The following is an 18,298-nucleotide window of genomic DNA, read 5'->3' on the forward strand; positions in this document are numbered from 1 at the left end:
ACCTGAAACCCCACCTCTTTAAGGAATACCTAGGATAGGATAAGTAATCCTTCTCACCCCCCCCCCCCCTTTAAGATTTAGATGCACTATTGTAAAGTTCTACTGGATGTCATAAGGTGAATGCACCAATTTGTAAGTCGCTCTGGATAAGAGCGTCTGCTAAATGACTTAAATGTAATGTAAATGTAATGATCCCTACCAGTGTGTCACTGAGTTGTCATAGTGCTGCTATGGGTCATTGGCAATAATGTTAAGCAACCTAATTTATGTCCCCTCTTAACTCCCCTGAATACTCTCTGTTAATCCTACAGATATTGTATGCAGTAATCTTGCGCCTATGAACCTGAGTTATACTGTTAGCACTGAGGCGGTGGGCCCTATTAGGAGGTCCACTGTGTGCAGCTCACCCTGCACTATCAGCTCAAACAAAAATAACACTGTCATATCTACCTCTGATAAGTCTTCCTGTAAAGCGATTAAAAACAATCAAGAATCCCAGAAAAGTGCTAAAAAATAGCACACTTATTTAACTAGGCGAGTCAGTTAAGAACAAATTCTTATTTACAATGACAGTCTACTGGGGAACAGCCTTGTTCAGGGGTAGCACGACAGCTTTTTACCTTGTCAGCTTGGGATTCAATGCATCAGCCTTTCGGTTACTGACCCAATGCTCTAACCACTAGGCTACCTGCTGCACCAAATTAACATATACATTAACATATCTAGCATTGGACTAGTAACCGGAAGGTTGCGAGTTCAAACCCCCGAGCTGACAAGGTACAAATCTGTCGTTCTGCCCCTGAACAGGCAGTTAACCCAATGTTCCCAGGCCGTCATTGAAAATAAGAATGTGTTCTTAACTGACTTGCCTGGTTAAATAAAGGTTAAAAAAAAAATATATATATAAAAAATATAAAAAAATAACTTGCTAGTAACATATAACATTAATATACTGACTATCTCTTAAACTCACTTAGATAATACAGTACATTTGATGATACAGTGGTAGCAATACATGATATCAACATCTTCAGATGAGACAGGAATGCCAATGGTGGAGGTGTTGCCATTTATGTTCAGTGTCATACTCCTGTCAAGTTTAGAGAGGATCTCATGTCAAATGCTGTTGAAGTAATATGGTAACAGGTTCACCTGCCTCACCTAAAGCCCATATTTGTAAGAGGCTGCTATAGACCACCAAGTGCTAACAGTCAGTATCTGGATAATAAACTCAACAAAAAAAATAAACGTCCTCTCACTGTCAACTGCGTTTATTTCAGCAAACTTAACATGTGTAAATATTTGTATGAACATAACAAGATTCAACAACTGAGACATAAACTGAACAAGTTCCACAGACATGTGACTAACAGAAATGGAATAATGTGTCCCTGAACAAAAGGGGGGTCAAAATCAAAAGTAACTGTCAGTATCTGGTGTGGCCACCAGCTGCATTAAGTACTGCAGTGCATCTCCTCCTCATGAACTGCAACAGATTTGCCAGTTCTTGCTGTGAGATGTTACCCCACTCTTCTACCAAGGCACCTGCAAGTTCCCAGACATTTCTGTGGGGAATGGCCATAGCCCTCATCCTCCGATCCAACAGGTCCCAGACGTGCTCAATGGGATTGAGATCTGGGCTCTTCGCTGGCCATGGCAGAACACTGACATTCCTGTCTTGCAGGAAATCATGCACAGAAAGAGCAGTATGGCTGGTGGCATTGTCATGCTGGAGGGTCATGTCAGGATGAGCCTGCAGGAAGGATACCACATGAGGGAGGAGGATGTCTTCCCTGTAACGCACAGCATTGAGATTGCCTGCAATGACAACAAGCTCAGTCCGATGATGCTGTGACACACCGCCCCAGACCATGACGGACCCTCCACCTCCAAATCGATCCCGCTCCAGACTACAGGCCTTGGTGTAACCCTTATTCCTTTGACGATAAACGCGAATCCGACCCATCATCCCTGGTGAGACAAATCCGACGACTCGTCAGTGAAGAGCACTTTTTGTGAGCATTGTCTGGTCCAGCGACGGTGGGTTTGTGCCCATAGGCAACATTGTTGGTGAGGACCTGCCTACAAGCCCTCAGTCCAGCCTCTCTCAGCCTATTGTGGACAGTCTGAGCACTGCATGTTCATTAATTGTTTAGGGTTCATTGAACAAGCATGGGAAACAGTGTTTAAACCCTTTACAATGAAGATCTGTGAAGTCATTTAGATTTTTACAAATTATCTTTAAAAGACAGGGTCCTGAAAAAGGGACGTTTCTTTTTTTTCTGAGTTTGTGAGAAATCCTTGATAATTTGTGACATCAACAGAGAGGTACATTTTCTGGGTGACCTGAATATTGACTGGCTTTCATCAAGCTGCCCACTCAGGAAAAAGTTTCAAACTGTAACCAGTGCCTGTAACCTAGTTCAGGTTATCAGTCAACCTACCAGGACATTTACAAACAGCACAGGAATGAAATCATCAACACGTATTGATCACATCTTTACTAATGCTGCAGAAAGGTGCTGTAAAGCAGTATCCAGATCCATCGGATATAGTGATCACAATACAATAACCATATCTAGGAAAACCAAAGTTCCAAAGGCTGGGCCTTACATAATGTATAAGAGGACATACAATACGTTTTGTAGTGATTCCTATTTTGAAGATCTATAATGAGGAGCAACCAGACGCTGAACTAACGCTAAACATTCACCCATTAAGAAAATGACTGTAAAAACGGTTAAATCGCTGAGGATTAATGAGGAATTGAAAAATTGTATGGTTGAGAGGGATGAGGCAAAAGGAATGGCAAATAAGTCGTTTGGCAAACGTACTGTAAATTGAGAAAATCATGTGACTAAACCCAACAACAACAAGAATACAACTGTACTATAAAACAAGATACATGATATAAAGAATGATGGTAAAAAGCTTTGGAGCACCTTAAATGAAACTTTGGGCAAAAAGGCAAACTCGGCTCCATTGAATCAGATGGCTCATTTGTCACAAAACCCACTGATATTGCCAACTACTTTTAATTATTTTTTTAATTGGCAAGATTAGCAAACTTAGACATGGCATCACAATCACATCACATGACATGACAGTCACAAATTCTGAACCTTCATATCTAAGCATTACTCACCGAATTATGAAGGGAAAAAAAACATAATTTTGCAATTCGTGGAGTGTGTAATAATAATAATAATAATATATGCCATTTAGCAGACGCTTTTATCCAAAGCGACTTACAGTCATGTGTGCATACATTCTACGTATGGGTGGTCCCGGGGATCGAACCCACTACCCTGGCGTTACAAGCGCCATGCTCTACCAACTGAGCTACAGAAGGACCATATGTAAGGGTGAAACAATTGTCTATCAACAATGACCTGACAACTTGGATGAAAAATGACTGAGGATGATAGTGGATATTGCCACTCCTATTAGCCATCTCTTCAATCTAAGCCTACTAGAAAGTGTGTACCCTCAGGCCTGGAGGGAAGTAAAAGTCATTCCACTACCCAAGAATAGAAAAGCACACTTTACTGGCTCAAACAGCCGATCAATCTAACACGACTCAGGATAAGACCCAGATGCAGACACAGGAAGCAAGACAGTTTGAATCTCAGATGTTTATTACAAAACAGGGGACAGGCAAACGGCAGGTCAAGGGTCAGTAATCCAAGGCAGCGTCAATATGGGACAGAACGGCCTGCAGGCTCAGGGCAGAACTGGGACGACTAGAAAACAGAAACTGGAGATACTGGAAAACATGCTGGTAAGACTTGACAAGATGAACTGGCAACAAACCAACAGAAAATGCAGGTATAAGTACACAGGGGATAATGGAGGAAGGTGGGAGACACCTGGTGGTGGGTGGAGACAAGCACAAGACAGGTGAAACAGATCAGGGTGTGACACAATCAGCCTGTTACCAACCCTTAGTAAACTTTTGTGGAAAATGGTGTTTGACCAGATATTTTGCAGTAAACAAATTAACAGGTTTTCAGCATGCTTATAGGGAAGGAGAGAAATGTGAGAGAAATTGATAATAAAAAGATTGTGGGAGCTGTTTTGTTAGACTTCAGTGCAGCTTTTGACATTATTGATTATAATCTGCTGTTGGGAAAATCGGATGTGTTATGGCTTTACATCCCCTGCTATACTGTGAATTGAGAGTTACCTGTCTAACAGAACACAGAGGGTGTTCTTTAATGGAAGCCTAGCCAACATAATCCAAGTAGAGTCAGGCATACCCCAGGGCAGCTGTTTAGGACCCTTTGACTTTTTTTCAGTCTTTACTAATGACATGCCACTGGCGCTGAATTAAGGTCTGTGTGTCTATGTATGTTTTTTAACCTTTATCCATGCTTTTTTAGCATTTTCTTAATGCTGATGACTCAACACTAAACACGTCAGCTACCACAGCAAGTTAAATCACTGCAACACTTAACAAAGAGCTGCAGTCAAATTCAGAATGGGTGGCAAGAAATAAGTTGGTCCTCAATATTTCAAAAACTTAAAGCATTGTATTTGGGACAAATGATTCACTAAACCCTAAATATTGTAATGAATAATGTGGAAATTGAGGCAGTTCAGGTCAACTGTCATGGTCAAAACCTATTGATGCAACAGTAGCTAAGCTGGGGTCTTTCCATAATAAAGCGCTGTTTTGTCACACCTGGACTACTGTTCAGTCGTGTGGTCAGGTGCCACAAAGAGGGACTTAGGAAAATTACAATTGGCCCTGAACATGGCAGCACAGTGGGCCCTTAAAATATACACAGAGAGCAAACAATAATAACATGCCTGTCAATCTCTTCTGGCTCAAAGTAGAGGAGGGATTGACTTCATCACTACTTGTATTTGTTAGAGGTATTGACATGTTGAATGCACCGAGCTGTCTGTTTAGACTACTAGCACAAAGCTCAGACACCCATGCGTACCCCACAAGACATGCCAACAAAGGTCTCTTCCAAGTCCAGAACAGACTATGGGAGGCACACAGTACTACATAGAGACATGACTACATGTAACTCTATTCCACATCAAATAACTCGTGCTAGCAGTAAAATTAGATATTGTTTTTTTAAACAGATAAAAAATCTGCAGACTGTGAAGAGACACACACATAACATATGCACTATACAACATGTACACATGGATTTTGTGTTGTAGATATGTAGTAGTAGAGTGGTGGCCTGAGGGAACACACTTAAAGTGTTGCGAAAACTGTTGTGCAATGTAATGTAATGGGGATCCATAATAAATACAAATACAAATATTCCGCTGGTCTTGGGAGGAAATGATAAGTCCTCACTGTCCGAGACCGAGTCAAAACTGAGTCAAAATGTATCCGACACCGAGACAAGATCATGACACTCAACATGTGGTCTCGAGACCAGACTCGACAACACTGTCAGGAATAGATCTGGGACAAGGCTACGATACTCCTATCAAACTCCCAAAATTATAAATGATATAAGAGGAATTTCTTTTAAATCTCTCCTTCTGCAGTGGTGAAGGATTTTGTCTTGGTGGGCCAACACACCTGTCCCAAAACGGCAATGAAAGAGATCGATGAACTCTACACTGTTTTCAATGGGATCTGCAAGAAGTGGAAGACTGAGGTTAGTTGGTTTAAATCATTGATATCTGATAACATTACTAGAAGCTCCTTGGATTTCTAGCATTTTATTCCTTCCTCTTTCTCTTGATAATAACTAACTATTTTGTGTTTATTTGTTTGATACTGGTCATCTGTCTTCCTCTAGAATGTGGTGATCTTAGGGGACCTGAACGCAGCCTGCAGCTACATCACCATCAAGGGCTTTAGAGCTGTGCGTTTGAGAAGCGACCCCAAGTTCCGCTGGCTGATTGGAGATGAACAGGATACAACCGTTCGGCAGAAGACGCACTGCGCTTACGACAGGTCAGTGACCCATACAATAGAATCATTGTAGAAGACTTGGATGTGTTCTGCTTGTTTGGCCCTACACCCAAACAAGGGCACTGCGTTCATCCACCTCTGGCCTGCTCGCCTCCCTACCACTGAGGAAGTACAGCTCCCGCTCAGCCCAGTCAAAACTGTTCGCTGCTCTGGCCCCCCAATGGTGGAACAAACTCCCTCACGACGCCAGGACAGCGGAGTCAATCACCACCTTCCGGAGACACCTGAAACCCCACCTCTTTAAGGAATACCTAGGATAGGATAAGTAATCCCTCTCACCCCCCCCCCTTTAAGATTTAGATGCACTATTGTAAAGTGACTGTTCCACTGGATGTCATAAGGTGAATGCACCAATTTGTAAGTCGCTCTGGATAAGAGCGTCTGCTAAATGACTTAAATGTAAATGTAATCTGCGGGTGAAGCTTCTTCTTGCTGTAATCATGATATGTCTCCTCTCTCTCTGTACGTCATACTCCAGGATAGTTATTCATGGCAGAGAGATGATCTCTGGGATAGTTCCAGATTCAGCTAAACCCTTCAACTTTAAAGAGGAGTTCCGCCTTACTGAAGAAGAGGTAACTTCTCAGACATTTTAAATCAGTTGATATGTATAATATAAGTTTAAATTAACCTTGTATTCTTTTTTGATTGACCGATTTTGATTATGTGTTTGTTTACATTTAGGCCTTGGAAGTCAGCGACCACTTCCCAGTAGAAGTTGACCTGAAGCCCATCCATCGCTATCTCCTGCGCCATGAACTTTAGACCCCACTGCACCATCAACATTACCAACAACCATTGCAATCATGTTTTTACTCCCAATTATTTCAGTTGTATTTATTTATTTCAAATTATTTTAGGTACTTAAATTAAATTATTTAGGAGTTTAGAAAAAAAATTAAGAGTGATTTTTGTTGGAATTTATACTGTACCAAACTGTATATACTATTAAGGAAAATAAACAAACTGTGTCTTTGTCTGCACAGAGACTAATAAACGTAATATATTGGATATCTAAATATTGTGATGTAGAATTAATTCTACTTTGGATTAATCCATAACTCAGACTAACATAAGGAAATCAGTCAATCTAAATAAATTCATTAGGCCCGTATCTATGGATTTCACATGACTGTGCAGGGGCGCAGCCGTGGGTGGGCCTGGAAGGGCATAGGTTGGGGAGCCAGGCCCAGCCAATCAGAATGAGTTTTTCCCCACAAAAGGGCTTTATTACAGACAGAAATACTCCTCGGTTTCATCAGCTGTCCTGGTGGCTGGTCTCAGAAGATCCCGCATGTAAAGAAGCCGGATGTGGAGGTCTTGGGCTGGTTTATGGTAGAGAAATGAACATTCAATTCTCAGTTAACAGTTCTGGTGGACATTCCTACAGTCAGCATGGCAATTGCACACTTCCTCAAAACTTGAGACATCTTTGACATTGTGTTGTGTGACAAAACTGCACATTTTTAGAGTGGCCTTTTATTGTCCCCAACACAAGGTGCACCTGTGTAATGATCATGCTGTCAGGTGCATAGATTATTTTGGTAAAGGAGAAATGCTCACTAACAGTGATGTAAACAAATTGGTGCACAAAATTTGAGAGAAATAAGCTTTTTGTACGCGTGGAACATTTCTGGGATGTTTTATTTAAGCTCATGAAACATGGGATCAACACATGACATGTTGCATTTATATTTTTGTTCAGTATAAATTAGGGGCCTGCCCTATACAGACGATGCTTAATTTGATAGAGCCAGACACAGGCAGGGTGGAAGTGGTAGCCTACATCTCTGAGGGAGGGAGGGCTGGGTCTTGTGTTAGACATCAGAAAGTAAAACCACAGCACGGCTTATGTGCTAAATCTACGGTGAGTACATCAACATCTTCCTATATGTGACTTTATTTATGAACAACCAAAGCCTTTAACAGACTTGGGTTTTGTGACATTTTAATTTGCATATTCTTTTAAAATTAAGTTGTTGTTCTCTTTGTCCTGACTGTCACTACTTGTCGATGTGTTTTGATATATTTCTGCATCCCCTATTCTGACAGGAAGCTAGTTGAAGCAATAACAGACGAGAAACCTAACACACTTCCTGTCAGAAATCAGAAGAATTTTGTTGTAAAAGATGCTTTCAAATGTTGCCGAAACGTGTCTCTTGGTAAATTGACTAACTTAAAAGGCACAGAAATCTTATGACATATAGTTTTGTCTTATTTTATTTTATTTTTTATCCTATTACCTAGAGAAGATGGAACAGAACTTTGCTGATATGTTAACGGATGCATTTTCAGGTAAACATTATAATAATAATAATAATAATAATAATATATGCCATTTAGCAGACGCTTTTATCCAAAGCGACTTACAGTCATGTGTGCATACATTCTACGTATGGGTGGTCCCGGGGATCGATCCCACTACCCTGGCGTTACAAGCGCCATGCTCTACCAACTGAGCTACAGAAGGACCACATTATGCAGGTTGAAGTTAGAGTACTGCAACTTCACTGACATATAGTACAATCATTTCCTGAAAGTTACAATAAATATATTATTGCTTGGGTTTTCTGTCATTAAGCGCCATGTTGATGTTGTTGTTGCAGACACATCCCTCCCATCTTTCCCTGAAGGAGGGTTTGACTTTGAGCCTCTTGATTTTGACGAAGCCAAGACGGAAATGTCCTCTGGAAGATTACCAGTGCTGAGAGAGGAAGATGTGGATGAAGGACAGGAAGAGGAAGAGCCTGGTGGAGAAACTGGACCTGTACCTGACCCTATCTCAGTGAAGACATATGATGTGAGTTTGACTGAAGAGGATACAGAACATATTGATGAGGAGGAGGAAGAGGAGGAGGAAGAAGAGGGCAAGGAGGAGGTAGAGGAGGGCAAGGAAGAGGAGGAGGAAGATGAAGAGGAGATCACCTCAGGAGAAGAAGAGGACACAGGAATAGAGAACATTGGCTCGCCAGGGGGTTGGTCTGTGGTTGTTCACTACGACGAAGAGAATATAGAAAATATCGTAACTACAGGACAACCTTTTGCCCAAGAGGATAGGGAAAACCCTAACATCAGAAACATAGAGCAAGGTACTTACGAGAACAGTGATGTAAGTTGTTTTGAGGGTGTTACTGAAGATGACACCATGGAGATCACAGCAGATATAAGTGAAGGGATTGAAGAAGAGGAGAGACTGGCAGCTGAAGAAAACCAAGATAAATCATCTGATTCAGACCTGGAGGTCCTGACAAGCTCTATCACTGAAAACCAGATAGAAGAGGGGAAGAAAGGAGTGAACTTACTCTCCCCACATTTTCCCCAGGAGAATGAAGAGGAAGAAGAGCAAGATGAACCTGGAGCTCCAGAGATTGTTTCCTATTGTCCTGATCCCGCAGCAACACAGAATCTGCAATCTATTATGGTCAATGCCTTTGTGGAACACCCGCTTGAGGCGAAAATTAAGGACTTCCTAGGGGATGACCACCAAGAGGCGGGTGAAAGCTTTGCAGATTACCCCTCTGACTTCTTTCCAAGTGAATACGACAATGATGGAGGGAAAGGGAGAGAGCGAAACAAAAATGGGAGCACACTGTCTAGTCCCGCTGAGGGTCATTTAAAGATAGACGAGAATGTCGACCCAGAGAGAGAGATAACCAAGCAGAAGGATAGCCATGTACAGGGAGAGGAAGAGGAAAAGGTTGATGTGAGACCTGCTATCTCTCTGAGCGTAGAAGGCAAACAAGATTTTGCAGATTGTGCAATGTGTAATATCAATATTGACATTAGCACGAGCAAGATTATTGAAGACAATCTTGAAGCTGATAGCTCCAGTGATAGCTCCACTGATAGCTCTAGTGATAGTTCCAGTGAGGATGAGAAGGATAATGAAGAACACCCAGCCCTGCCAAGATACCAGGCTCTTCCTCAGAGAGACTGCAGATCTGATGTTTTACATCTACCTGACTGGGAGGGTGGAGAGGAGAACATCTCCAAGCAGAGTGTTGCAGACCTGCATCTTTCAGACACTATCTCTGATGTCCCCACTTTTACCCTTCACAGTGAGGCTGGACTCAGTACAGCAGACGTAACCAGGTGTAACAGGGGGAAGAGAAGTACAGGCAACATGTCATCATCTGACTCTGAGGATAATTTTCCGGGAGAATTTTGTACGTTGGAGACTGAACTAAGAAAGGACAAAGGGGAGACTTGGATTTGGGGTAAAGAGGAGTATCTTCGAGAAATCCCGCCGGAGCTAGAAGGAAAGTTGGAGAACCACCTTCACACCAATATAAACTGGGACACGGGGGATAATAACGTGGACAGGAGTGGTTTCATTCTAGATTACAAGTACGAGGGGAGCGGAATCACAGTCGGAGAGGAACAATTTGCAGATGATGAAGAAGACGAGGAGAGGAGTTGGAAACAAGAGAGAGTGAGAATCGAGGCATTCTACAAGTTTTATAATGACGAAGAGGAGAAGGAGGCCATGGAAACAGAAGGTGCTTTTTCAAGGAGGAAGCCTAAAGTTCAGTTCTGCATGGATCCCCTGCCTCAAGTCATTGAATATACAGACAGGTAAGAGAAATTGCCTACATAAAATTACTCAAGACACCCGCCAACCAGGAAATGCTTATTTCTACTTGCACAAGACATGTCATTTGTACTGTCACTGTGGTAGATAGATAAGTGAAATAATTTCCTATATTACTGTCTGTCTACTGCGTTCTTAGCAGCAGTGACACGGATTTGGTCGACAGCGCATCTGACAGAGATGAGGACCTGGATTCTACAGCAAGGCTTGAAGTGAGAGCTCTCTCTCTCTCTCTCTCTCTCTCCCTCTCTCGCTCTCTCTCTCTCTCTCTCGCTCTCTCTTTCTCTCTCGCTCTCTCTTTGCTCTCTCTCTCTTTGCTCTCTCTCTCTCTCTCTCTCTCTCTCTCTCTCTCTCTCTCTCTTAGCCACCAGCAGCACATGACAATGCAGTGTATCTATTTCAGGAGCAGCGTGAGCCTGAGACTCAGGAGAGCCAGAAGCCACAAGAAGAACTACAAGATCTCAGCAAAATACCTCGGACACACAGCAAGAGAGACTGGGTAAGTCTTTACCCCACAACTTTCTGTTTAAAAAAAGGGCTTCATGAAATTGATGGGATTCCTCTGACACACTGTGTTTGTGTAGTGTCTGAGGGTGCTGAAGTTCCTGCTGAAGATGGCCCTTTTGACATTGATTGGACTTTTGACATTCTGGTGGACAACAGACCTAAAGGACTGGTGATCTGGACCAAATACAGTTTTTGCAAACGACTGTACTGTATTGTCAATATGCCTATGCCTGAAAATAATGAGATAATAAAGTAGCAGCAGCTAAGTAGAAAATGCTTACTTGTCAGGAAAATACTCTCTCCTTATACTGTAGTTTCTGTCACTTTTATTTTCATACTGTCTTCATCTGTAACATGTCTTCATCTGTTTTGATGGATAATAAAAAGGGGTCTATTTATATTCCCATTTAACTTTAAGGTTCAGCATTTTATATATTGTTTTACATCGCAGATACAGAAAGCTTGGCTTTTCCACACAAATATAAGCCTTATTGTCTAAATGCTCTGGTACTATGTGACTCTTGCCAGAGCGTATCAGAAGCTGCTGTCACGGGTGATTTTTTTTTTTTTAAGAGGAACCAGAAACAACGTTGTAACAATCATATAAATAGAATGAATCAAACGGACATCCGCCATTCAAGTCAATGACGGTATAATGATCGGACTGGTGGTCATTGGAAGTGTACCCACCCATAGGGGCAAAGCAGGAAGTGTACCCACCCATAGGGGCAAAGCAGGAAGTGTACCCACCCATAGGGGCAAAGCAGGAAGTGTACCCACCCATAGGGGCAAAGCAGGAAGTGTACCCACCCATAGGGGCAAAGCAGGAAGTGTACCCACCCATAGGGGCAAAGCAGGAAAGTGGAAGTGTACCCGCCCATAGGGGCAAAGCAGGAAGTGTACCCGCCCATAGGGGCAAAGCAGGAAGTGTACCCGCCCATAGGGGCAAAGCAGGAAGTGTACCCGCCCATAGGGGCAAAGCAGGAAGTGTACCCGCCCATAGGGGCAAAGCAGGAAGTGTACCCGCCCATAGGGGCAAAGCAGGAAGTGTACCCGCCCATAGGGGCAAAGCAGGAAGTGTACCCGCCCATAGGGGCAAAGCAGGAAGTGTACCCACCCATAGGGGCAAAGCAGGAAGTGTACCCACCCATAGGGGCAAAGCAGGAAGTGTACCCACCCATAGGGGCAAAGCAGGAAGTGTACCCACCCATAGGGGCAAAGCAGGAAGTGTACCCACCCATAGGGGCAAAGCAGGAAGTGCACCCACCCATAGGGGCAAAGCAGGAAGTGCACCCACCCATAGGGGCAAAGCAGGAAGTGCACCCACCCATAGGGGCAAAGCAGGAAGTGTACCCACCCATAGGGGCAAAGCAGGAAGTGCACCCACCCATAGGGGCAAAGCAGGAAGTGTACCCACCCATAGGGGCAAAGCAGGAAGTGTACCCACCCATAGGGGCAAAGCAGGAAGTGTACCCACCCATAGGGGCAAAGCAGGAAGTGTACCCACCCATAGGGGCAAAGCAGGAAGTGTACCCACCCATAGGGGCAAAGCAGGAAGTGTACCCACCCATAGGGGCAAAGCAGGAAGTGTACCCACCCATAGGGGCAAAGCAGGAAGTGTACCCACCCATAGGGGCAAAGCAGGAAGTGCACCCATCAATATAAATCAAATTAATTTTATTTGTCACATGCTTTGTAAACAACAGGTGTAGACTAACAGTGAAATGCTTACTTATGCTGTGGATTTGTTGATCCAACTCAATTGACATTACAATACGTACATTCTATTGCACGAGCCACATCAGGTAATATAATGTAAATGAACAACTCTACATTACCATGGAAATTATCGCATCACAATAACAGGCAGCCATTGCGAGTGTACCAGTCAAACTGACAGGGTAGTACCGAAGACAGTACAGTATGAAGAGGGGCCAAAACTGCTTATCCAAATATATTTTTTCTATTTCTTAAAAAAATAGATTTACATTCTTATCTTATCCAAATATAAATCCCCGATGACACTTGTAGCCGATGTTAGCTAGCTAATCTCATGAGTTAGAAACACGTCGTCGGGTCAAACGGTCGTCTCGCACCGAACTGCGCATGTGCCAACCGTCAATTCAAATGCACTCCTTCGATTAAAATTTCGTTTGACGAAAATGAAAAACTGTTTGTTTCCATATTCATAAGCGTTCCCCGGAAGTCTCGCGATGTTACCCCTCTGGGTTTTTAGAAACTTTGTGGTTAGAGGGTCCAAGTCCGTTCTATTCATAATATTTCTATGGTAGCAATGTGTGGAAGTGGGTGGTGCCAGAACATTGTTGATTTTTGCAAATTAAACTGTAGTTAATGTAGCCAGTCAACACGAGTAATTTTCCGTTGCAATCAAAGAGCAAAATATATAGGCGACAGTATGGCCACACTGAAAAGTAAGTCTGACCAAGAAATCAGGGAACTGTTGGACGAGTATGGAATTAAGCACGGGCCTATCGTTGGTAAGTCATGCTTTCATTTTTTAACGTTAACGATAGCTAACTGAGCTTACCCAGCCCATAGCTGAATAATGTTTTAGCTAGATACTGTAGCTAATAATTCCTAGCCTACTGAGTAGGCCTGCCTAATAAATAGACTAACGTTATGTTTATGACCAGACAGTCTCAAATGTATTGAGGGTATTATAATAGTCATATAGCAATGGTTTCATTGTATTACTGAGCCACGTCTAACATTTCTGCATTTTTGGAGACACTACAAGACCACTATATGAAAAGAAGCTAAAAGAGGCCATGGCCAAAGACAAGAAAGTCACAAAACCATCCTCAGACAAAACCTTCTACAGAGAAGAGCGTAAGTTATACATGCATGATAACACAATGCTACATTATGCATACATATACTATCTTTAGACTGAGCTAAGTGGAAATCAGGAATTATATATTTTTTTTGTCGTTTAGCAGAGGCTTTTATCCAGTGACTTACAGGAGCAATGAGGGTTAAGTGCCTTGCTCAAGGGCACAGAGACAGTTTTTCTTTCTTCATTTCAGAGGAAGAAGTCACTTACGTTACATATCGGACACCAGTAAGTATCCAACCTTGGGTTGATTCTTTTGTTCACAGTTGCTTCTACATTGTAAATATGAATTTGTTCTTAACTGACTTGCCTAGTTAAATGAAAAATAAAACACATTTTATAGCTGGAAAATCAAACCGTCTTACCATCAATATTCTTCTGTTTCTCATATTTGCAGGTTATAAGCGAAGGGCCTTCCGGAGATGGAAAACCCTACATGAGGTCAAGACCAGAGTATAGTGAGATGGACTTTGTGGATGAGTACGTTTGTTTACAGATTTTTTGTTATCCAGTGTTTTTTTTTAATGGTCAGTTGATTTTAAAGTGGACCAATAAAAACAAATCCCCTTGTTTCTCTCTCCTTTGCAGAAAACTCTATTCGAGATCAAGACCAGAGTACAGCAGTGGAAGGCAATACGTTGATGAGTGAGTCTTTTGTTTTGAAAGATTTCAAATTGTTTATGTATAATAATGTTTTCATTAGCTTGGTCCCAGATCTGTTTGTTTTTTTATGCTGTCTTGCCAAGTCCTATGGTCGTTGTCATGCCGACAAGAACCATATGAGTTGGCAATACTTGACAAACAGATACTGGAACTATGCTAATGTTCAGGGATGTGATTCCTACTGTTCTGACATTTAACCTCCATTCATATTCCGTGCCTTCAGAAGGTATTCATACCCCTCGACTTATTCCACATTGTTGAATTCAGCCGGAATTCAAAATGGATTAAATATTTGGTTTTTTTACTCACCCATCTACACACAATACCCCATAATGACAAAGTGTGAACACATTTTGAGCCATTTTTTGCATATGTATTAAATTAAATACAGAAATCTCATTTACATAAGTATTCACATCCCTGAGTCAAAACATGTCAAGAATCACCTGTGGCAGCGATTACAGCTGTGAGTCTTTCTGGGTAAGTCTTAAGCTCTTTGCACACCTTGATTGTACAATGTTTTCCCATTGTTCTTTTCCAAATTCTTTAAGCTCTGTCAAATTAGTTGTTGATCATTGCTCGGCAACCATTTAAGTCTTGCCATAGATTTTAAGCAGATTTAAGTCAAAACTGTAACTTGGCCACTCAGGAATATTCACTTTCTTCTTGGTAAGCAACTCCAGTGTAGATTTAGCCTTGATTCAGGTTGTCTTGCTAAAAGGTGAATTAGTCTCCCAGTGGATAGCAAACTGAAACCAGGTTTTCCTCTAGTTTTGCCAGTACTTAGCGCCATTCAAAAAACTCCCCCATCCTTAACGATTACAACCATACCTATAATACGATGCAGCCACCACTATGCTTGAAAATATGGAGAATGGTACTCAATGTGTTATGGAAAGTTTTCTATTCTGTATAGGCTTCCTTCTTTTCACAGTGAATTAGGTTAGTATTGTTGATCTATCCTCAGTTTTCTCCTAACACAGCCATTAAACTCTGTAACTGTTTTAAAGTCACCATTGGCCTCATGGTGAAATCCCTGAGCGGTTTCCTTCCTCTCCGGCAACTGAGTTAGGAAGGACGCCTGTATCTTTGTAGTGACTGGGTGTATTGATACAACATCCAAAGTGTAATAAATAACTTCACCATGCTCAAAGGGATATTCAATGTCTGCTTTAAATAAATAAAAAGTGTACCCATCTAGCAATAGGTGTCCTTCTCTGTGAGGCATTGGAAAACGTCCCTGGTCTTTGTGGTTGAATCTGTGTTTTGAAATTCACTTGTCGACTGAGGGACCTTACAATTATCTGTATGTGTGGGGTACAGAGATGAGGTAGTCATTCAAAAATCATGTTCAACACTTACTGCACATCGTAAGACCATGCAGCTTATGTGACTTGTTAAGCCCATTTTTACTCCTGAACTGATTTAGGCTTGAATACTTATTGACTGAAGATATTTCAGCTTTTCCTTTTATTATTTGTAAAAAAAAATATATAGAAAAACATTCCACCCTCACATGTGGTATTGTGTGTAGGCCAGTGACACATCTCAATGGAATCCATTTTAAATTCAGGCTGTAACACAACAACATGTGGGGAAAGTCAAGGGGTGTGAATACTTTCTGAAGGCTCTGTATATACACTGAGCAAAACATTAAGAACACTCTTTCCAATGACAGCATTCACCTAGTCAGTCGATCATCCTTTATTGATGTCCCCTGTTAAATCCACTTCAATCAGTGTAGATGAAGGGGAGGAGACGGGTTAAAGTAGGATTTTTAAGCATTGAGATTAAATGAGACATAGATTGTGTATCATTCAGAGGGTGAATGGTCAAGACAAAAGATTAAAGTGCCCTTGAACGGGTTTTGATAGTAGGTGCCAAATGCACCGGTTTATCAGGACTGCAACGCTGTGGTTGTTATTCCACACTCAACAGTTTCCTGTGTGTATCAAGAATGGTCCACCAACCCAAAGGACATCCAGCCAACTTGACACAACTGTGAGGAAGCATTGCAGTCAACCACAGGAGGTTGTTGGCACCTTAATCGGGGAGGACGGGCTCGCGGTAATGGCTGGAGCAGAATAAGTGGAATGATATCAAATACATCAAACACATGGTTTCCATGCGCTTGATGTCATTCGTGCCGTTCCAGCCATTATTATGAGCCGTCCTCCCCTCAGCAGCCTCCACTGCAGTCAACATGGACCAGGATCCTGGTGGAAAGCTTTTGACACCTTGTAGAGTCCATGTCCCCGACGAATTAAGGCTGTTCTGAAGGGAGGGGTACAACCTAATATTAGGAAGTTGTTCATAATGTTTGGTATACTCCATGTATATGGAAACTGACCCTAGCTAAGAGCCTGCTTTTCTATGTTCTGATCACATACCTGAATATAGTCATGTGAGACTAACCCCAATCCCCCCCCCCCTGTTTTCAGGCCCCATGTCTACAACACACCATCATACTCATCCTACTCCAAACCAACGCCTGTGGTGAAGTCTGGAGGTGTCGTTGTAAAGGAGGAAAAAACAGAGAGTTCTGGGAGACTGGTCCCTCTCTGGATCCAGTTTCTGGTCTTCCTGATCGTAGCCGGGTTCCTCTACTTCATATTTATCAACATGGAGTCCGTAGAGAGTAGCCCCTTTAACAGAATCCAATGATCACATTTTTACAAAATATGGGATAAGTTCATTAGACAGAACATTTTAAAGAAAACAGTCCAAAATGGAAGTAAAACAACAAAAAAATAACTCGTCCAATAATAAAATCACATTTTCTGTTGGACGTTTTTAAAACGTTTTGCTACGGTGTGAATGAATACGTCCCAGTGTTCATATTTTGACAGATGAATTATGGAAATCCCATGCCTGTCTTTCTTTGTGCTTGTGGTTTATATAAAAAGGTGACTGACATTGGATTCTGCCAAAGGAAAGCCAGAACATTTCCTCCCGTCCAGACTTGTATTTAGTTACTAGATGATGTTATCTCTTATCATACAACTATGTTACCAAAACAGGGTGCTTCTACTATGGGTAATAGTACTGTGAGAAAGTGTCATCACTATCTTCATTATCTCCCCAAAAAAGTAGTGTCCACAGCTCATAGTAAATACATCTACTATATATGTATATATATATATATATATGTTAGTATCAAATCAGAAATACACTATATACACAAAAGTATGTGGTCACCCCTTCAAATTGTTGTATTAGGCTATTTGTTGCTGATGGGTATAAAATTGAGCACACAGCCATGCAATCTCCATAGACAAACAGTAGAATGGCCACTTTCAACATCAGTTCCTCAAATTCTTGCCCTGTTAGTGCTGCCCCAGTTAACTATAAGTGCTGTTATTGTGAAGTGGAAACGTCTAGGAGCAACAGCGCCTCAGCCACAAAGTGTTAGGCTACACAAGTTCACAGAACGGGACCTGAGTGCTGAAGCGCCGAGAGTGTAAAAATCGTCTGTCCTCGGTTGCAACACTCACTATCGAGTTCCAAACTACCTCTGGAAGCAACGTCAGCACAAGAACTGTTCGTCAGGAGCTTCATGAAATGGGTTTCCAAGGCCGAGCAGCCACACACAAGTATAAAGCTCACGGCCATTGGACTGAAGCAGTGGAAATCAGTTCTCTGAAGTGATGAATCACACTTCACCATCTGGGTTTGGCGGATGCCAGATCGCTACCTGCCCCAATGCATAGTGCCAACTTTAAAGTTTGGT

At 42.0% G+C, this 18,298-nt stretch overlaps 3 protein-coding genes across 8 annotated transcripts in view; all 3 read left to right on the forward strand.

The window, feature by feature from the left end:
* dnase1l1l (deoxyribonuclease I-like 1-like) overlaps positions 1-7,011 on the forward strand; it is a 29,363-nt gene extending 22,352 nt beyond the window's left edge. For 2 of the 3 annotated variants that reach the window (XM_046344741.1, XM_046344743.1), the window contains 4 exons: positions 5,521-5,633; positions 5,778-5,935; positions 6,432-6,528; positions 6,638-7,011. In XM_046344741.1, coding sequence (XP_046200697.1) covers positions 5,521-5,633; positions 5,778-5,935; positions 6,432-6,528; positions 6,638-6,718 — 449 coding nt within the window. In that variant the 3' untranslated portion in view covers positions 6,719-7,011. The remainder of the gene's footprint in view (positions 1-5,520; positions 5,634-5,777; positions 5,936-6,431; positions 6,529-6,637) is intronic. The other variant, XM_046344742.1, reaches the window with a different exon arrangement.
* A 598-nt stretch (positions 7,012-7,609) lies between these two features.
* LOC124032379 (spore wall protein 2-like) lies at positions 7,610-11,468 on the forward strand. 4 transcript variants are annotated; one of them, XM_046344745.1, is made up of 6 exons: positions 7,736-7,820; positions 8,206-8,248; positions 8,560-10,528; positions 10,687-10,756; positions 10,948-11,043; positions 11,129-11,468. In XM_046344745.1, exons 2-6 carry the CDS (start codon positions 8,206-8,208, stop codon positions 11,222-11,224), a joined length of 2,274 nt encoding a protein of 757 aa, XP_046200701.1. In that variant the 5' UTR covers positions 7,736-7,820; the 3' UTR covers positions 11,225-11,468. The 4 variants fall into 4 exon arrangements, with proteins under 4 accessions (XP_046200703.1, XP_046200701.1, XP_046200700.1 ...); XM_046344744.1 differs by having other exon boundaries at positions 7,737-7,820; positions 10,684-10,756; XM_046344746.1 differs by having other exon boundaries at positions 7,743-7,820; positions 8,201-8,248; positions 10,684-10,756.
* A 1,701-nt stretch (positions 11,469-13,169) lies between these two features.
* Positions 13,170-17,705, forward strand: LOC124032381 (emerin-like). The gene is made up of 6 exons (XM_046344748.1): positions 13,170-13,549; positions 13,800-13,901; positions 14,099-14,133; positions 14,303-14,385; positions 14,494-14,550; positions 17,010-17,705. Exons 1-6 carry the CDS (start codon positions 13,468-13,470, stop codon positions 17,230-17,232), a joined length of 582 nt encoding a protein of 193 aa, XP_046200704.1. The 5' UTR covers positions 13,170-13,467; the 3' UTR covers positions 17,233-17,705.
* Positions 17,706-18,298: the final 593 nt, after the last annotated feature.

The sequence above is a fragment of the Oncorhynchus gorbuscha genome, linkage group LG03 (assembly GCF_021184085.1).
Source record: "Oncorhynchus gorbuscha isolate QuinsamMale2020 ecotype Even-year linkage group LG03, OgorEven_v1.0, whole genome shotgun sequence".
NCBI lineage: Eukaryota > Metazoa > Chordata > Actinopteri > Salmoniformes > Salmonidae > Oncorhynchus > Oncorhynchus gorbuscha.